The sequence below is a fragment of the Apis cerana genome, linkage group LG7 (genome assembly GCF_029169275.1).
Source record: "Apis cerana isolate GH-2021 linkage group LG7, AcerK_1.0, whole genome shotgun sequence".
In the NCBI taxonomy this organism is placed as follows: Eukaryota; Metazoa; Arthropoda; class Insecta; order Hymenoptera; family Apidae; genus Apis; species Apis cerana.
This window is the reverse complement of record NC_083858.1, coordinates 3,321,731-3,342,942: the sequence shown is the minus strand read 5'-3', so window position 1 is coordinate 3,342,942 and position 21,212 is coordinate 3,321,731. Positions and strand designations below refer to the sequence as shown.

The 21,212-nt window shown below is 38.9% G+C and overlaps 1 protein-coding gene across 2 annotated transcripts in view; it reads left to right on the top strand.

The window, feature by feature from the left end:
• The window catches only part of LOC107998447 (cytoplasmic polyadenylation element-binding protein 2), an 81,485-nt gene extending 61,236 nt beyond the window's left edge, over window positions 1–20,249 (top strand). For both annotated transcript variants that reach the window (XM_062077677.1, XM_062077678.1), the window contains exons 5-9: window positions 5,806–6,123; window positions 6,240–6,352; window positions 6,427–6,819; window positions 6,921–7,031; window positions 7,179–20,249. In XM_062077677.1, the coding sequence (XP_061933661.1) occupies window positions 5,806–6,123; window positions 6,240–6,352; window positions 6,427–6,819; window positions 6,921–7,031; window positions 7,179–7,295 (1,052 nt within the window). In that variant the 3' untranslated portion in view covers window positions 7,296–20,249. The remainder of the gene's footprint in view (window positions 1–5,805; window positions 6,124–6,239; window positions 6,353–6,426; window positions 6,820–6,920; window positions 7,032–7,178) is intronic.
• Window positions 20,250–21,212: the final 963 nt, after the last annotated feature.

The window sequence follows — 21,212 nt, the reverse complement described above, 5'->3', positions numbered from 1 at the left end:
CAATGGATCATGGTTTTTCTTCTCCCGTTTCTCTTGTGTTCCATCGAGGAAAGCATCTCTAACGGTCGTCGACCTCATCGAGGAATACGAACTTGCTTAGGAAAGAGTCTACTAGAAATATGGAATGTATTTAAACGTTTACTTACTTATATGTAAAGGTATTTTATCTTTGTATTTAAAATCGTTATTGGGAAAAATGTTTAGCATTTTGAGACAATAGGAGAGAATACGCGACGTAGATAAATTGATTCGAATTGTCGGTTAGAGGAGTCAAATCCTTTCGTGTTTATCTGAAATTAAATCAACTCTCGAAGTAAGTCTTTGGGAAGAGTTCAACTACAGTGGAACTGTGGTAGGGGAGGAAGGAACGTGATGAGGGAAGAATAGCCCAGCATCGTCCATGAGACAACATTCATTATCTTCTCTCAACAATGGCCGATTATTACGATAAATCCTCCTCTTCCTACCTAGTCAGCTTTTCCTCTTTTACTCTCCTCAAATTGAATTAGATGCCGCGTTCCTCTTTCTTTGCACGCTTTTCTTAATAATTTCTTGCAAAGAAATTCTCATCGAAAAGAAAAACCGATTCTTCTTTATATATATATATATATATATAAAAATAAGCGAAAAAGGAACCAAGATTAACAACTCTTGTGAGCTTCACCATTACGGTTGATTCACTCGCTCTCGAGAATTTTGCACTGTTCATAATTTTATCGGCTACGCGCACCGCCACGTATCATCCCGTTACTCGAGATTGCACAATGTGGGTGGACGATTACACGTGGGTGTGTCCCACGTGTTCTGCCTCACGGTTCCAATTGTTCGTCGTTATTTAGCGAAAGAAATAAAGGGAGGGAGGGGAAAAGAAAAAGAAAAGCAAGCTGAGAGGGGGGAAGGAAAAAAGAGAGAGAAAGACAGCACGATGTTGGGTAGGCGCAAGAGGAGCGTACGGGGAGTGCTGCCTACTGGCGATGGGGGTGGAGCGGGGAGGTGGTGGCTAGAAAAGGTCATTCACCTCGGCCATCCAGCGCGCTTTTTCACCGCGAATGCGGGTCGTTTCGTTGAACGAGCCCACGAAACGCAAACGCGTTTCGATATCGCGACTCCTTCTTTTTTTAACTTGCATCGATCGCAACTTGCCATACGCGGAAGCGATTTTCTCCATTAGATAAAAGCTCCCCACTAATCGGGTTTAATCGGGTTAAAAAATTTCGGATAATTTAACCTCCGATCCCGAGGATACGAAATGTATTACCCTGGTGCATGCACCCTGCTTACCTGCTAAGATATCGGCACGGTGTATCTAAAGGGTGACGAATGGTAGGGAGAAGGGAATGGAAGGGGGGCCGAGGGCAGCGCTACCTGTATAATATTGATCCGTGGAACCTCGTAGCGTCGTCGCCGCGTTAGAATGATGTCCACCAATTACCATTGCAACGAAAAAAAAAAAAAAAAAAGAAAAAGAAAATCATCTTTTATATAACAGTCGTTCCATTGTCGTCGTTCCACGGTAGCCTGTTTCTTTCGATCGAACTTTCTCTTTCGATCCTCGTTAATTATTAAATCGCGAAATCAACGAAACGAAATTGTGATTCGATCACTTTGAACGGGCTCGAACAAACATTCGAACGGAGAATCTTTATATGATGACGAGTTAATTTTATTAATATCCCTGTTTAAAATAAATGTTTTTCCAGTAATGGGAAAGGAAATCGCGAAAGATAATTTAATTTCGAGATATAATTATGCGGAAGAATAATTGTGAATGAGAAATTTAAAACTGTTTATTTATAGAAAATAATGGAAGGTGGATTTTTATATTTTTTTATTTGCTGGTTTTACGTGATAAATTAGATTGGTAGTAAAAAATAAAAAAAATAAATCGTTTATATCCCGTTTTTCTTTCGATGAATATTTGATATATATTTAACGACACTTTTATTATGCTTCAATAAATCCTAATAAATTGTTAAAACTGTCGTTCAATTTTTAACACGTTTCGTAATATTATTCGTACAAACGGAAATTATATTTTTGTTTAATTCTGATTAGACATCGAAATTTTGATTTCTTGACAGTTTCTTGGACGTTTGTTAATTTCTCTAATTGCTGAAGTTTGAAAGAAACTTGAAAGAAGCTGATATATATATTTATTTTATTTTAAGTTGTTAAAAAAGAAATGAATTTTAATTTATAAATTCTTGGAAACTAATATTAATCACGATTTAATTCGATACAGTTTGTTCATTGAATAAGGTTAAAAATATCTTGATTTCTATTTTATTATTTATATTTTATTTTTTAATTTATTCCGTTGATGGTAAATAATTTGTTTTTAAAATTTGATAAATTTCTTGAAATCCATATTAATTATCAATAATTTAATTATGATAAAATATTATTAAAATTATTGAAAACAGATAATATAAATATACTTTATTTTATTTTAAGACACGTTAGCGAAAAAAAATTAAACAATCATTCTATCATTATATTATATAAAAGATGAGTTATTTTATCACAAAAATATATATAAAGTTTTACATAAATTTAATAAAATCTTATATCGAAATCAATAATAAAATTAATGATTATAATTTTTCCATCTATATTACGTTCATAAATGCAACAATATCGAAAAATTAATTTATTTAATCACTACATTAAAGAAAAGATACGCACCATTTTATTATTATTCTAATCAAATTTGATAATTAAATAACGAATCAATGAAAATATTAAACATTTCGAGAAAACGGAAAAAATTTAATTAAATACGTGACGAGTTCAAATTAATTATTATATCGTTTGAATATGTCATAATGTTGCAATAAAATAAATTTAATTTCATAGAGGAAAAAAATTTTCTATTTTTGAAATAAGTAATTACAATGTCCTATTCAAATGTTTCATTTATGCTACCTCTACATTCCCCTAAATTTAATTTCAAACTTTAAACGCAATCGTACATTTAGACGTAATTTTAAACGATCCGTTAATTATTTAGCAAATTTTTATTTATGGATAAATGAATAAAATTCGCATTTTACGATCTAAATGTGGTATTTTATCGATAGAAATTATTCCGTTAATTTGATCGATATTAAAAAAATTAAACGGAAATCTGAGATGTAATTGGAAGAGGAGGAATTATTATAAGATTGTTAAATGAGAAAGACGTTTAATATAACACGATACAAAAATCTGAGAGCAAAAAGAAAAACAACAGATGTAACGAAACTGTAATTATACGCACATTTTATAGCGAATTAGTCGCCAACAGCGTCTACTTCACCTTTATAACCCTTTTTAACTACTTATTCACTTCTGCTAACGTGTGGAACACTCTTTTCCTACTCAATGCTCAAATATAAAATTAATTAAATAATCTGGTTTAGGAATTGACAAACAAAAAGATCATTATATTTGTAAATGCGATGAATTAGGGATGCAAAAAAAATTGATGTCAATTTAGAATATAACTAAAGAATTATTAATTGAATCATATTTCGCATATAATTCTATCGAACCTAACAACGAATTCAACGATAAAATTATTTATTTTCTCTTTTTCAGAGATTTCTTAACTAAATTTTCGTCAACAATTTTTTTCCATTAAACTACGATACATTTGTTTTTATCCTTCTTCATGAAACGCTCATAACATTCTTTTAAGTAGGAAATGATCCAGTTTCACCGGAGAAATGAATCTCGTCCAAACATGGAATAATTATAGGAAAACGAACCACTAGAAAAGCTCACAAAAAAAAAAAAAAAAGAAAAAGATTAAAACGCACTTGAAACGGAAAATTCAACGTGTTCTCGAAAACTGACGTTTGCATAAACTTCCCCGTTGTTAGAAGTTGAGTACCAAGATAAACGAGATATATTTTTCGTTAATGCAGCGTTGGAAGGAACGGCGAGAAAGAAAGGGGCCACGTCCCCAGTGCTCCCTTAATGCTTCGCGTGACATCGTTCCGCAATTTGCACGGCAGGCCGGCCTATCGTTTTGAAACTGTTTTGGGAACGAGAGGTCTTATCCTATTTTCAAAATTAAGAATGGATAATTAAGAATGGGGGAGTGGAGTGACGAGGAGAAATAGAAAATTTGAAAATCTTCTAATCGATAAAGAAAATTCAACGACTTTGCTCTTTTAATACGCGTAATTTTCATTTTCGTTGCGACGAAATGTTGATGAAAATTAATAATCGATGAAAGGTGTGTATATGAGACGAATGGTAATCAGCAGCGTGTTCTTATATGCGATCTTGGAAATCTGAAGCGAATAAAAGTTTTTGCTTTCAACTGTCGTTGAAATTGAATTTAATCAATTCCATAAATAGGCGAAGAAAACAACACATACAGGTCGCGCGAAAATTAACTTCACTTTTAACTATTTAATTTTAGAAACTATTTTATATTTTAATTTAAATTTTTATATCAAAATTTATCTCCTTGGTTTGTTTGATATGAGAAATTTTATAAAATTCTATCAAATTTCCTTCTTGCAACATAAAGAGTCACATTGTAATTTCTGATAGAAGAATTGCAAAATTATTTGAAAATACTCTTAACACCATGGCGGCTATTTTTTGTATAAGAATACAAAATTCCGTTAATTTTTGTCAAAATTGCGAAGTTTTCCATTAGAGAAATAAAGATTGGAAAAATGAATTCGCGAAGAGAGAGCCCCCTACATTACGCTACATTGCTACGCGCCGATTAATAGGAGGAGATCGCCTCGAGCCGGGAGCTGTTCGAGGCCCTCGCGGAGCTGGCTCGAGTAATCGATACTGCACCAAACCGGGAGGACGGGGCGAGAGGGGCGGGCGGGCAGGCACGATGGACACTATGTATCCATCCGTCCGCTATTATCGTATCTGACACCCGACCGAAGGGAGGGGGAAAGGATGGAGAGGGGTGGGGGGAATCGTTCACGGAATCGAATCGCTTCGATTCTGTTCGGGGACCGATCCCTCGGACGAAAGACGATCGAGGTTGATCTCGAGCTTCTCGATTCTGCCGATTGTGGAAAAGCAGACGGCTTCGCGTGACGCTATGAAACTATCCCGTCTTGCGTCTGGCGAATGGAGAGGAGGGAAGAAAAAAAAAAAAAAGATGAAGGTTGAACAATAAAACTCGATTGTTCCGCCTGGTTGCGTGTACGCTTTGTCCGTTTTCTGTTTTCTCTTTTCGCGACGGCAAGAAAAAAAAGCGGTTACGTTTAAGCGTATTTCGCAATCCCTTTCCGCACGTTAAACGAATCCGCCGCCAAGAATGGCGACGTTCATTAGAAGAGCGAGATTCCCCGTCAGAAGAAGATACAGTGAGTTTTAATTTTTTTTTTTTCCCCCCCGGATCGACTCGTTTTCAAAAACCGCGATAAACGAGCGAGGCTTCGATCTCACCTAACCATCTTTCCGTTAACCGCGTACGCGAATCCCACGAATCGTTGACACTCGACTATATATATATAACGTGACTAGGTTACGGCGCACGCGAATAAACCGTTCTTCCCGTCCCCTCGTATTCAACGCTCGAGGGAAACAGCCTGTTCGTTTTTTTCTTTTTCGGAGCCACGAATTCTTATCCAAAGGGAGAAAAGAAAAAGAAAAAAAAAAGAAAAATCATGCATGCCGCTCTCCTCTCGACATTGAGAGATAACTCGTGTTGGTGTAAAAAAAAAAAGAAAAGAAAAGGAAAGGAAGGAGAGGCGAGAGGAAGATATTTAATCGTAGTTAATGAAAAGAACGGAAGGGAAATAAGGGAATTTGCGATAACACGTTGTTCCACGTTCACAGGCAAATCACCGTTCTTCCCAAGTTTGGAGGATCAGAGCGGCACGCTGCTAGAGGATCCTAACGCGCCGAGCCAATTGGATGGCGTCGGTGGAGTCGGAGTCGGGGTCGGTGTCGGTGTTGGAGTCGGGGTCGGAGTGGGTGTGGGTGTCGGCGTGGGCGTCGGTGTTGGGGTCGGCGTCGGTAGCGGAATAACTGGATCTCAGACGGCACCGCTTTCCTCCCCTAGTCGGAGCAGTCCTCACAGTCAAGGCAGTGAAACCGGAGAACGCTTCTCTAGGAAAGTGTTTGTCGGCGGCCTGCCACCGGACATCGACGAGGGTGAGCATCTCTTCTTCTCTTCCTCCATATATTTTCTTTCACTCCGTTTCTTTCTTTTTTGAATATTTCTTTCTTACGTTTATTTATTTATTTTATTTTTTTCCCACTGTTTTCAGAGGAGATCAAAGCGAGTTTCCGCCGTTTCGGATCGTTGGTGGTCGATTGGCCTCACAAAGCTGAAAGTAAATCTTACTTTCCACCGAAGGGCTACGCTTTCTTGCTTTTCCAGGTAATCTCGTCGTTTTCTGTTCGATCCTTGGAAAATGGAATCTCTAATTTCGATGTCTCCTTTGCACGGGGTAGGACGAAGCGTCCGTGCAACAGTTGATCGACGCCTGCATCCAAGACGAAGAGAAACTGTACCTGTGCGTCAGTTCGCCAACAACGAAAGACAAACCGGTTCAAATACGGCCGTGGCGATTGAGCGACGCGGATTTCGTGCTGGACGCCTCGATGCCTTTGGATCCACGGAAAACGGTATTCGTCGGTGGTGTTCCCAGACCGTTGAAAGCTGTCGAGCTGGCGATGATCATGGACCGACTTTACGGGGGCGTGTGCTACGCCGGTATCGACACCGATCCCGAGTTGAAGTATCCGAAGGGAGCTGGTAGGGTCGCTTTCAGCAATCAGCAAAGCTATATAGCTGCCATATCGGCCAGATTCGTTCAGTTACAGCACGGCGACATAGACAAAAGAGTAAGTCTGGGCACGCGTAGAATAGGATGGAATATTCCATTGTTACAATCCGACACCGCCCTTTCTTCTTTTCTTTTCCTTTTTTCCGCTTCTTCTTCCAGGTCGAAGTCAAACCGTACGTTCTGGACGATCAAATGTGCGACGAGTGTCAGGGACAACGTTGCGGTGGCAAGTTCGCGCCGTTCTTTTGCGCGAATGTTACCTGCCTACAGGTATGGATATTTCTTTTCATTATTACGATGCCGTCGAAAGAATCGATGGGTCGAAAAAAAAGAAAAAAAAAAAAAAAAAAAGAATGAAACAGGCTTATTCGAAATTTGTTGTATTTCTTTTTCCCCCCTTTTTTCGTTTGTTTGCAGTACTATTGCGAGCACTGTTGGGCGACGATTCATTCACGGCCGGGTCGAGAATTTCATAAGCCGTTGGTGAAAGAGGGTGCAGATCGACCTCGAACCGTGCCGTACCGCTGGTGTTAACCCCAGCTGCGTTGTCCCTAATTATCTCGCAACCCTAGCTAATTAACTACCACTTCTACGTACCAACTCCTCCTCCTCCTCCTCCCCCCTACGAGAACCTCTCCTACCGACCGCTGTCACCCACCCTGCCATTCATTCGAGACCCCCCCTGGCCCGTCCGACACCTCCGTCTCACCCCCATGCTCGCATACCTACCTGCCTTCGGGAACACAGCCCGAAACCGTTATTACCGCTACTACCCACTGATCGTCGGTACTATCGCTATTCTATTACTATCGCTATTGTCGCTCTATTACCATTATTGCCACGCTCTATTATCGAAACCATCACGATTATTATTCCACTATGAGTTTATTTTTACTCTCCAATCCATTGCCACTTGGACGTGTTTACTACCCGGCGTGCACTAACCCAGTCGACATCGCCACCACGGCCGAGACCACCATCGTCGTACCCCACCGCAGCCGACATCGCCATCTACAGCGCCGCCACCGCCGTGCTCGACCATCGGCCGAATACGTCTCGACGACACGCATCGCACCGACTCTTCCGTACCGACGACAACTTTCACCGGCAACTTTCGTCTCTACCAAGTTTGCGTCGTGCGCGTGCACGGATATACGAATGCACAGACGCACGCATGCATGCATACACCACGAGAAGAGAGCAGCGGTTTAGCAGCGGAGGGAGGGTTGCTGATCGGCGACCGATACAGCAGAAGCTCGTCGTCGATGGGACGGACGGGGCAACGGCGTGAGCGAGCTGATTCCTCGAGCGGGAGAAAAACAATGGAACGAGGTCGAGAAGCGACGAAGAGAAAGAAAAAGAGGGAGAGAAAGAGAGAGAGAGAGAGAGAGAGAGAGAGAGAGAGAGGGAACGGCGTCGAGGATAGAAGGAGAAGAGGAAGAAGAAGAAGGAACAACGGAGCATCGCCCTTCCCGACCGACCGAGATGGAGCATGCGTTAGTTACCGATATCTATATCGATCCACGCGTGTATACAGATGCACGTGCGTATGTATGTATGTTGTATGTATGTATATGTATACACGCGTGTATTTATCTAATATATATCTATATAACATAGGTATTATAAATTCGTACGTAAAGTGGCCACGATTCGCGGCTCTCTCTCTCTCTCTGTCTCTCTCTCTCTTTCTCTCTCTTTCTCTTTCTCTCTCTCTCTCTTTCACTCAGTCTTTCGCATCGAGCGGGAAGCGAAAGAGAGTTTCGTCTCTTCCAAATCGTCGACGTGAAGCGGGAAGACACGTTCCAGGAGTTTCCTCCTCACCTCCGTTCCTTGCTCCGTTCGCTCGTCCCTTCTCTAGTGGCGCTGGATCGATCGGTTGAAGGTCGATCGCGCGTTGCGGAGCAGGGGCGCGTGCGCGATAAGCGGAGGAATGAAGAATCGTTCTCCGCTCTCTTGCGATTTGCCTGGATCCCGGGATGCTTCGGGAGTCGGGAGCGAAACGAACCTCTAATCTCCTCCCCTAATTCTTCTATTTCTACTTCTACTTCTTGTTCTTCTTCTTTTTCTTTATCTTCTTTTTCTTCTTCTTCCTGCGATCACACTTTTCGAGACTCTTCAAGGGCCAGAGGCAAAGAAGGAAAATCGGAGAACGGGGGGAGGGGGAGGGGAGGGGAGGGAAGGGGAGGAGAACGAAGCGCCAGGGCAGAGTTGTCCCTTCCTTTCGTCGATCGTTTGGCGCCACCTCGATTGCGACACGAGTCGAAGGAGGGAGATAGAAGCGGGAATTGACGTAATGCCAAGTGTGAAACGCCAAGCGGCGAGCAGCTTGCCTCCTCTCCTCGATGAAAGGATGCGGCCGGATCGTTTTCCGGAAATCGGGGCCGGTACGTGTACGATTAAAATGTACGTGTGTGAACGTGATTCGAAATGGGATAAGAGGTGATAGCGAGTACCTGATTTGATGACGCGAAACTGCAAGATTTAAGATTGGTGGAGCATGAGAGAGAGAGAGAGAGAGGGAGAGGGAGAGGGAGAGAGAGAGAGAGAACGAGCGAATGACTGGTGGAGAAAGATGGAAACTCGTGTACGAATTGGAGTGTGCGTGAACGGATGAGGAGAAGAGAGGGGAAGGAAAAGATGGGAAGGGCAGGAAAATATTGGGAAAAAGAAAAATGGTGACTGGTGGATAAACGCGTAAAAGTGGTATTAATAATTATAACGAAAGAGTTGGAACGTGAAACCTTAGGTAATGGAAAACATCCACGCTTCGAACCGCTGTATATTAGACGATTATCTGTATCACACAATCTTTAGCTTTTAAGAAATTATTGGATATGTCGGATAGGTGCGTTATATATACATACATACATGCATACATACATACATACATATATATATATAAAACACAACATACACACACACACAAACACACATATACAACATATATATATATATATACACGCGTTTATCGCGACTCGCGCTCGTAGACAAAATATTTGAGCGAAACGAACGATTTTTTACCGATTAACTTGTTCGAGTGCGGGGCATAATAGTGAACAAAAAAAAGTATCATGGGATAAAATGAGAAGAGTGGATGGAAAGGTGGTAGTGAAGACGGAGGTGGCGAACGGGAATGGATAGATGCGATAGAGACGCGTGAATGTGTGAGCGTTTGTGTCCATGCGCATGCGTGTAAGGGGGAAGCGAGAGAGATTGATCGAGAGAGAATACGAAGGAAAAGGAAGAACGAACAGGGGGCTTAGAGAGGCGAAGTAGAGAGAGAAACGGGATTCAAACGGACGTTGAAATGATGATTAGTCTAATTCTCTTGACGCGCCGTTACGCGTTAAGTTACACGTTTAACCGTACCAGATCCTCAGCCAATACTTGAAATCTTTACCGACCGACCTTTCCAAAAGAAAGATAAGATAAACGAAAAAAAAAAAAGAAAAAGAAAAAAAAAGAAAGAAAGAAAAGGGGAAGAAGGAAGAAGGGAGATAAACGAGGGAATGAACCTCGCACAGGATCGTACCTCGTACCAGACTGCTGCTACTCGTTTTCAAAAGAAAAAAAAAAAAGAGAGAGTACAAAATGAAACGAACGGTCGCGTCGAAACTTGAAAGTCAAGGAAGAAGCACCGAAATGAGAGCGAAGAAAAAAAAGAAAGAGAGATAGAGAAAAGGATGGTTCGATCCCGCGATCGAAAAAGAAAAAAAAAACGAGTCAAAGGGGACTAATTTCGGCCGTGAATCTGGAAAAACGATCATTAAGAAAGAAAGAAAGAAAGAAAGAAAGAAAAAAAAAACCTGGTTGAAACGTAAAATGATTCTACGTACCTGGGCCTCCGCGTTTCTTTTTTCGAATAACGAGCGGTGAATAACGTCTCTCCAGTGAATCTAAAACACTAAAACTACTTGAAACGAGTCAACCTCGCGAACCGAGAAACGGAAATAAAACGCTCTCCTTTAGAGCGGACATTTTCTTGACAGAGAAGAGACTTGGCGACCGAGCTCCTAGCAAATTACTCTTCATACGTCCGATATAAGAGATTCGAGGGAAACGCGTGCAAGGATTAAAACATTCTTTTCGCGTGAGAAATCAATAGAATAAAGAAAGAAAAGAAAAATAATAATAATAATAATAATAATAATAATAATATTAATAATAATAATAATAATAATAATAATAATAATAATAATAATATTAATAATAATAATAATATTAATAATAATAATAATAATAATAATAATAATAATACTGCATGGGTTCCTCCTGTGTAGACACCGATCCTTCTTGTACCGATACGATCCGCGTTAAACGGCTGTCGCGATGCACGTTTTTTCTTAATCCTAACGAATTTCTTCGCTCGATGTATATAATCAAACTGAAATGATGCAATCGACGTAGTTCAAATGAAATCTCATCTCGACGGAGACACGTTTATTAATATAATAGGTTCTATTCTTCGAAGGAGGAACAGAGGGTTTTTCTCGGTGGAAAAAAAATTCCCGATGTGTCGTTTCCAACAGTGAATCGTCCCTTGTTGACTCGCGTCGTCTTCTAAAAACCTATTTCCAACCTATCGGAACACCTTACTTTAATCGCCTCTTTACGTTACTTTATCTCCTTATATATATATATATATATACATATAAAAGTGTTGCATCGAAGAGAAAAGAAGAGAAAAGAAGAGAGAGAGAGAGAGAGGAATAGCGAGAGAGAGAGAAAGAGAAAGAGAGAGGAGAAGAAGAAGGAAGCGGAAAAAAAAGAAGAGAAAAATTGTCTTATTTCGATCGATCCCGGTCAAAGTGACGATGTAACGGTGGAAACGGCACGGGTGAATAATCAGTATGCAACGTTATGTGTTCCGCTTAATAGATGGACGTTTTATACGTAGCAGCACCGTAAGTTGAAACCATAAGCTCGTAGATTAACCTCGCACGACGAGTATCTTTAACGACACGCTTTCGCGTGTTATGCAAAATAAAATACACGCGATATACACGTACACGTATATATACACACATACACATACATACACACACACACATACACGAATATATACACGCATACCTACGACATCATAAATTTAGTCATCCGAAAATGAATCGGTAAGAAAAAGATGATCGTGGATTAATCGACGACGTACCTTGCGTACGCTTAGTAACGAGGAATGAATAAACAAAAAATAATTTCCACATCTATATATATATACATATATATATTTACATATATATTTATTTTTTTGGTACTCTTTTTGTATATACGTGTCGCCATAGATTAGGTGACGATCTAGGATCCGCACGAGATACGAGATATCCGCGTGAGAGAACAGAGAGCAAAAACCAAGGGAGACGAGAAGAAAGAATGAGGGGGAGTGAAAGTAAGAAAATGAGAAAGAGGGTGAAAAATCGAATATACACGTGTGAATGTGTGCAGGTGTGAGAAAGTAAGAGAGAGAGAGAGAGAGAGAGAGAGAGAGGGGAGATGATTAATCGCATTGACATTTCCGTCCTTTCGTTCGCACGAATTTCCCCACGATCGAAGTTGACAAGAAATATCTCGATTCGTACGAGAGAGTCCAACAAGAATGAGGAGGAATAAGATTCACATCCCGTGAATATGTGAAGGGGGACGCGAAGAGAGAGGAGGAAAGAGCAAGGAAGAAGGGGGAGAAATTCTGTGAACGAAAAGACGCGAGATATAAGAAAAGAAAGGAAAACAAGAGGACAAAGGGAAGAGGATTTTTTAGTTAGAGTAATTTTTCGACGCTCGGCACCGTTCTCGCGTGGACGAGAAGCGATGAAACGCGGCGCGGCTAGGATTAGCGCGAGATAGCGCCCGCGATTCACGCGTCTCGGCAGCGTCGCTATCTCACGGATAAATTTATTAAACGCATATACCCAACGCAACGTATATGTGTGCATATATATATATATATATGACGCGGTGCATCGAGATGGTTTTTCCCGTTGCTTCGAGGGATGGCACGCGTTTACGCTCGACGATTCGCTCGACGATCCTCGAAAAGTGGAAAGGACGCGACGAGAAAAAGAAACGCGCAAGAACTCGTTTATTGGACATCGTGACGCTGCCTCTCCGTTTCTCGCCACCAATACCGATTTCCCTCGGAAGAATCCCTTGGAAGAAGCGCGGGTTGGAAAAACGGCGACGACTCGTTTTTTTCTGGAGCCGTGTCAATCGACGCGGATGGACGATGAAAGGGAATCGATGGTCAGCGAGAGAGAGAGAGAGAGAGAGAGAGAGAGAGAGGTCGAGCGGTCGGCGAGCGACGGCTTCGAAGGGATCGGAAAAATCGTTTGTCGCGATTAGTGCGATTCGAGGTTGCCGCGGTTCATATATACTAGGTGAAAATTTGCATCCCGTAAACGAGCACGAAACGATACGCGTTCGAAACGCTTTCGCGCGCGGCCACAGGCTCGTAACCACACCGACACACGTAAACGAGACCAACACTTATTAGACACACGATCTCGTTCGTGCACGGACACGTTCTCCCCACTAATCGATCGATATAATCGTAGTGAAACTTATCTAGGTACCAATTCACCTAAATCAATTGATAATTAAAAAAAAAAGTATATATATATATATGTATATATGTGTATATACATATATATATATATATTGATATACATATAATATATATATTAATATATATTATATAGAAAGTAGTATTGTTCCGATACTCGATCGCGAACCGAGTATTTGGGCAAGAATCGAGATCGAGATTTTTCTAGACAAATTTTTCTAATCGTTGACGAATCGCGCGGTGTTCTTCCACGAATCCAATCGTGGAAACAATCTCCTTCTATCGATACATACTCGCGTAACGCATCCGCATAGAAAATTCTTTAAATCGTTTACGCGGCAAGCGAACGCTCGAAACGAGGCGGTAATCCGTGTCAGAATTATTTATAATTGTCCCGCCACTTTTCACTAAACGAATTTTTCCCCCTCCCCCAGAGCGGTGTCTTACGTTCTGGCACGGACTGTATCGATTCCCGCGCGCATGCGTATATACGCGTACGCGTTGATATACACGATTCTTCAATATTATATATATATATATATATGGTATAAACACACAATGTGAAAACGTGCATGCATGTTTTTCGTACCGCGGAAGTATAGTCGCTTTTCTTCGGGAACGTTAACCAAGAGAATAAATGTCTTTCCAGGCATCGATCTAGGTTCGCGAAACGCGAAATACCTGCGTGGTTTGGATCATACGTTTCGATCGTACCATGAACGGTATGAATACGCGAACGGTGAGACGAGACAATTATTAGACAATTGAAGAAATATTTCCGTGTCCGCCGATATCGAATCGAAACGATTTATATTATATTCATCGTTCGGACAGTTTGGACGGTTTGTTTTCAACGCGATAGATAGTAATCTAGGCCAATTAGGAAATTTTAATTTGAATATTTTTAGACGTGCAATTTTTTTTCTTTTTTTTTTAATTTCTCATCGCGAAATTCTCGATATCGATTTCTCAATAATTCGAAATGTGGATTTAGGAAAATTATTTCGCGGATCTTTATTCGTATATTCGTTCGGTCGTATCGAGATATTTCACGCGCGGCGATTGGACAATTCGCCACGAACGGACATATCGCTCGGTGAAGTGGATATACGCGTGAATTTCGAAATTTTTCTTTTTCTCGATTGAATAAAGCGAACTGTCCGCAGACGAAGCACGTATTCGTTCGAGATGCACGAAGCCGCGTTATTAATGGGAGGGCGGGGGTGGGATGAAACCGCGAGAAAGTATGGATAAAGGAAACCGCGATTGTAGTCGCCCATAGCGAAATTTTATACGTACGAACGTGCACGCGTACACACGATGAAAACGCATCTGCCGATGATGGCGCGCTAAGAATTTAAAAGGGGAAAGAAAAAAAGAAAAAGGAAAAATAATAAATAACGATGACGATTGATGATAATAATAATAACGATAAGCTACATTCGCAGTAAAGTTATTGTTTGAAATCGCCCTTATAAGAAAAGTGAAAACGACTACAACAACTACAACAACAACAACAACAACAACAACAACAACAAAATAACAAATAATACGTTAGGTATGATTCTTCACCTCCTTTGTAATATGTGTGATAAAGCATAATATATAATATAATGACAATTATATATATACATATATGTGTACATACATGTGTGTGTATGTATGTGTATATACACATGTATGTATATGTATATATACATAGGTATATAGATACATAGATATAAAATACTAATATATAATTAATAATAACACGATCGAAATATTTAATATATTCTGACGGACTTGAAGAGAAATAATAATGAATGAAACTGGAAATTAGATGTTGATTGCGCGATACGACAGTAGGGGGACGAAAATAGCGAAAAAAGAAGGGGAAAAAAAATATGGAACGTGGAAATCTTGTCGGAAAAATGGGGGAAAAAGAAAAAAACTCCAACTCGAAGATGGATGAAAATAATCGCGATGCTGACTGAACGATGCTTGCACGGGCTCACGCGTGATATAAAACTACGTGTATACAACTGTCGTTCGAGTAATGCGTACGAATGATTAAAAAAAAGAAAAAAAAAAAAAAGAAAAAAAAATAACACGGTGACGAATTGAAAACGTGAAAGCGAGTGAAAAAAATTTTGGGGGAACGAGTAATAATGGTAGTCACTTACGATAGATTTGTATTTTTCAGTGTTGAAAAGTTTTTTATACCGCTGTTATATTCTTGTCTAAATATCTTAGTTCAGAAAAAATGCGAGAGACGGTGATTGCGTCTTAGCTTGCATGAAACTATATAGGTGCATTCGAAAGCGCCGAATGCGTGAGAGAGAGAAAGGAAGAGAGAGAGAGAGAGCACGTTACAGAAGAAAGGGATGAAAGAAATCGAGTGAGTGAGAGTTAAAAAACTGATTGATTCGGTGGGGATAGTGAAGAGTGGGGAAGAGAATGAGTGAGAAAAAGGAAGAGAGGAAAAGAGCGAGAGAAAGAGAGAGAGAGAAGAGTGAAAGTTGGACGAGCAATCGAAAAAGCACGGATATACTTGCGTATAGCGTAAGCTCCAAAAGGGAGGGACGATTTGCTCGAAAGGGATCGATGATAAAATGATCTCGCGTAATTCTTAGCGGAAATGTTCGATTCGATCGAACTTTTCGAAATTTTATTTTCAAGACGCTCTTTAATAATATCCATCGCGTCGTGCAAAGACTCTGGAATAAGGTCGGTGCAATGACTTTTCTTATCATTCCCGCGAGCCATGAAACGCGCGATCTACCTTAAGTTAATCGCGTCGAACGAAATTTGCGTTTCAAACGCGAAACAAAAATCGGGGAGAATTATTTTTTATTACGTTTTAACGTTGAACGTAAAAGTAGAATTCGCGAGAGAGGGGGAAATTTCGATCCTGATCCCTTGAGAGTGATCGTTTTTTTTTTTCAAAAAAAAAAATGCCCACGCTTTCGAAGCTCGCTCTGTGAAAAATACGCCCGAGAACACGAGCGAACCAACACGACGATTAACGCGGGAAGTTGTTGAAAATGTACGCGAGACACCAGACACGAGGCGCGAAACACGATCGACCAAGTCGATCCTACCTCTAGTTAGCTCCTGCTAGAGCGATCCTATCTCTATTTACCGTTTTCCACGTACAATTTTATCAATCGATTTTTATTTTTTTAAACATTACGAGATCTTTATCCTCATATGTATACTATATACCGCGTCCGAACGAGTAGCGTTCGTAAAGACAAGTTTGCAAATCTATTCTTCTCATTTAGTCTGTTCTTGCAGGCTTCTCCCTGCGCCCTTCTGTTCATCGCGTTTCTTTTTTTTTTTTTTTTCAATCGCTCGATCGATACCTCGCAGGTAAAATGGATGGTCAACGTACGGCAATGGACAACGGAAAATAGAAAAGAATTCACGAACGAACGATTTTCTACTTTTGAAATTTCTAACAATTTCGTGATGAATACATTTCTTCCGTTATCCGTTGCTCGGCTATTTTGCTTCGAGCGAAACATCATTTTTTCGTACCTTTGTATTTTTTTTCTATTTTTTTTTTTTTTTTTTTTCTCTCTCGTTTTTTTCACTGTTCTTCGAAGCCCCAAAAGGGCGATCGTGATCCATAATTTCATCGTTCTCCAAATTTCTATATTTTTGTTACATATGTTCACTACGATCATTACTATTAGTTGATAATATTTTAAAACGTAATCAATATAGACGCTGTTATTTTTGCAATTATCATTATTGTCATTACTATTATTCGATTATTATCATTACTTTTATTATTATTATTATTACCACTACTACTATTATTATTAATATTGCTGCTAATGCTGCTACTACTACTATTACTATTATTATGATTACGACGATGATAATGATTATTATTATTACTATTACTACTACCACTACCACTATTACTATTACTATTACTATCACTATTACTATTACTATTACTATTACTACTGCTATTGCTACGACTACTATTACTATTTCTATTGCTACGTCTATTATTACTATTATTATCACTACTATTTCTTCTACCACTATTACTATTAGAGTGTCTACTGTAGATGTACGCATATATCCACATGTACCAAAGAACAGTTGAACATATTTGTACATCTGATATTTACATGGACACGTGCATGTTTAAAAAGCGTAAATAGATCTTGAATGTATTTTTGGCGCGGAAAGACGGAGCCACGATCGTAATGAGAAGCACAGTAAGATTGTTGAAATAAACACTATATAGACTCTCGTTACGAGTTGGCTTCGATATCGTGTTATTGTATCACGATCTCGAGTCAGAAACGTAATCGCGAATCATTCAGAAAAATGTCAGAAAACGATATAATGTCCGAATCGATCTCCATCATCGATGGTCGATCTACCTTTGATCGATTTTCGAGATATCTTCGCAACACAACTTCCCTCTATCGGTAACGGAGAGCGTGTCTGACCTGAGATCGAAAAACCAAGAAGCACCAGAGTGTTTGACGTTAAAAGTAGGAAAAAAAAAAAAAAAAAAAGGCGAGAAACACGTTTCTTTTGATGAAAGAGAACAAACATCGAACTTGTATCATTCACATTTTAGAGTTTCATTCGCCTTGTCAAAATGATTTTTCGCTATTCTGATCTTACGCAGTTTAATCGTTGATCGTAGCGCTATCTGTACACCGTATGAGGTAAACACACTCGTGTAATTCGTTCGATCTGCATCGTTCGATACACATCACCCCGCAGCTACAAACAGTCTGGATGCGTTCAATGAAAAATGCGGTACAACAATAAGTTCAATGTATGCACGTGTATATGTTATAACGGAGACACTTAGAGCGTAAAACGTGATAAGGCTATAAAAACAGTATAAGCTGGAGCTGGGAGCCGTGCAATGTTCTTATCGAACGAAAGAAAGTGAAAGAGTGAGAATGGCGTTGAGTGAAAGTGAGAAAAGGAAAGAGAGTAAGAAAGAGTGCGAGAAAGAAAGAAAGAAAGAAAGAGAGAAACAACGAAAGGGAGATAAAAGTAGAGGAAAAGTAATAAACGAAACGAGAATTCACAAGATCGAAAGTTATCGCGAAAAAACAGAGGAAAGAAGATATTTTTTTATTTTTTTAACGAGATCTCTTGGAGACGAAAGATAAACTTTACACGCAAAAAAGAAATAACAAAAGACAGATAGGCAGGAAATAACGAAAATTAAGGGAAAGAGAAATTGCGTGTGTGAGTGGGTGTTTTCTTCGTGTATGAGTGTATATGCATATTGAAAGTGAGCAAGAGAGAGAGAGAGAGAGAGAGAGAGAGAGAGAGAGAGAGAGAGAGAATGCGAAACAGAGCGCGGAAAGTAGAAATACAGAGCTAAGTGCATCCCAGAGGCGGGCACATTGCATGCGTTTTTTACGTAGAAATAGAAAGTCTGACTGCTTTTGATTTGTGGAAATTTTTACGGGGAAATAGTTAACGTCTCTTAGATGTTAAAAATCGTTCGAAAAAAAAAAAAAAAGACGAAAGAGGGAAAGGAAAAAAAAAAAAAGGAAAAAAAGAGAAAAAAAAAAAGAAATAGAGATGATGAAATGATCATGATGGGATGAATGAAATTTATAATAGCGGAGACGAAAATTGAATTTTTTAAATGTCGTTTGTACGTATCTTTTTATGTACATTTATATACATCGACGTTTGTTTTTATCGTAAAAATTTCACCGTTTGTATTCGTAAGTTATCATAGGAGACTCCTGTTACTAATACTATATTGTTTACTTAAGATAGATACCCTTTTTTCCTAGCGTATAATGATAACGCAAATTTCTATAATTTTATAAATATAAATAATCGATGGCGACGATTAATGAAATTAGAGGAAACTTACAAGTGCAACTTAAGTCTTTAACTTAAAGTTACCAAGCTGCGAGATTTCATACTCTCGAAAGATATAATTTTTTATTAAAGCAATTTTTTGCGGAAGCTCGTTTAACGATCATCTTTATTTTTTTATACCAGTGGTAGTATTCTGCCCACCTCTGGGTAAAAAGAAAAAAGAAAAAAAAAAAAAAAACGGCATACGAACGAAAGTGACCATCTATCGTGATGCAAGACGCGATTTTACCCCTTCTTACACTGCATTTCTATTTTTAATAATGTATGCTCTTTCATATTTCGCTGCATCGAATACGACATGAGCGTCGTGCAATAATATAAATCTTTGTCGCGTTTTGTAAATAAATCCCTCGAGGGTCGCGTCTTGCATATCGACGGAGGTTTTCTTAGGAAAAAAAAAAAAAAGGAAAAAAAAAAAATATCGAAGAAAAGAATTATATAAAAAAAAAAAAAGTGAAAAAAAGGTAAAAAAAAAAAAGAAAAAAAAAAGAAAAAAGAGAAGAAGGAAAAAGACGATAAAAAAGAAATGAAGCGAAAGGAAGAATATTACTAGTCAATCCTCGATCCACGGAAAGTTGCACGGAAATTACGAAACGAACGAGAAAACGTTTTTTATTTTCGATTCGTAAAAAAAAAAAAAGAAAAAAAAAGAAAAAAAAAAAAAGACTTTGTTTGTATATCTCGATCCTTGAATTTTTGATAAAAACCAATAGGTATTATTAACGCGATTTAAATGTCCTACTGATTTAGAGACTATTTACACGATTCGAGAAATCCTTTTTGTACGTTATTTCTACGTTCACCTGTAATTTAACATTGTCCACGTTATTGTAGCGAATAGCGTATATCGTTGTATGGTGATCTTTATTTTTAAACACATTTTTATTATCGTTGGTAACGTTAAGGGTACTTTAGCTCGCCTGTAACCGAGAAAAGTTTCAAGTACTTTATTATTGTATTTGGATATAGCAATGTTGACTTGGTTTCCTTTATTTCGTATTTTTCTGTTTTGTTAATGAATTTCTATTCGTACAGTTAAATGCAAATTATGCATATTTGAACGATTTCGTTTCGTGTCTATTTTTTTTCACACACACATTTTCAGCATACGCTTACCACACACACACACACACACACACACACTATATACATACATAGATACATGCATACATACATACATACATACACTTGACATGTACACAGACGTAGCACATCCTTCTCCCTTACTTCCTATAAAAACTCGACGAACGATTCGAAGATCGAAAGAACCGAAGGACCTCGATCGAGTGTACGACAAAAGGACTTTATTTGGTATTATTGTTCATATATAAGATTAATAGAACGTTCTTAATATCCGGTGTTGTATATCCGGTAAAATTTTTCCTTGTATCACGTAATTTTTTACATATATCTATATATATATATATATATATAAAAAATAGATTTTTAGTAGCTCTGGAACTGACACGAATCAAATCCACGTTCGATCTCCATTCGAATTTTTATTCGTCCGGTAATAATTGATCGAAATCTGGCAATTTTGCATTTTGCATTTTTGCGTACAAAATTACCTTCGAGGGGAAGTAAATAAATAAATGAATAAATAAACAAACGAAGTGGACTTGATTCACTTTTCATGAAATCGTGTATAGATTTTTTAAATATTTCCACGATATTGGAACGAAGGAAAGGGAAGGGGTGGAGAATGGGAGGAAGGAGGGAAAGGGAAAAAGAAAGAAAGAAAGTAAGAAAGAAGAGAAGACGCGTAGAGAAAGAATAATAGTTTTTATCGTTTTTCATTTGTTACAGTATTAAAGTTAACGTTAAAAAGAAAAGGACGATCGATCGATATATCGTAACTCCGATATAAGGTCCGATCGATCGATCGATCGTTGATACAAGATCGATGTGTCCGACTAAATTAAAACGACGATCCAGGGAAACAGCGTCTGAGAAATGAATTATTGCGCTGCAAAATCTTAGGATATTGCACACATTACGCTTAACGTAACTTTAAGTAAGTA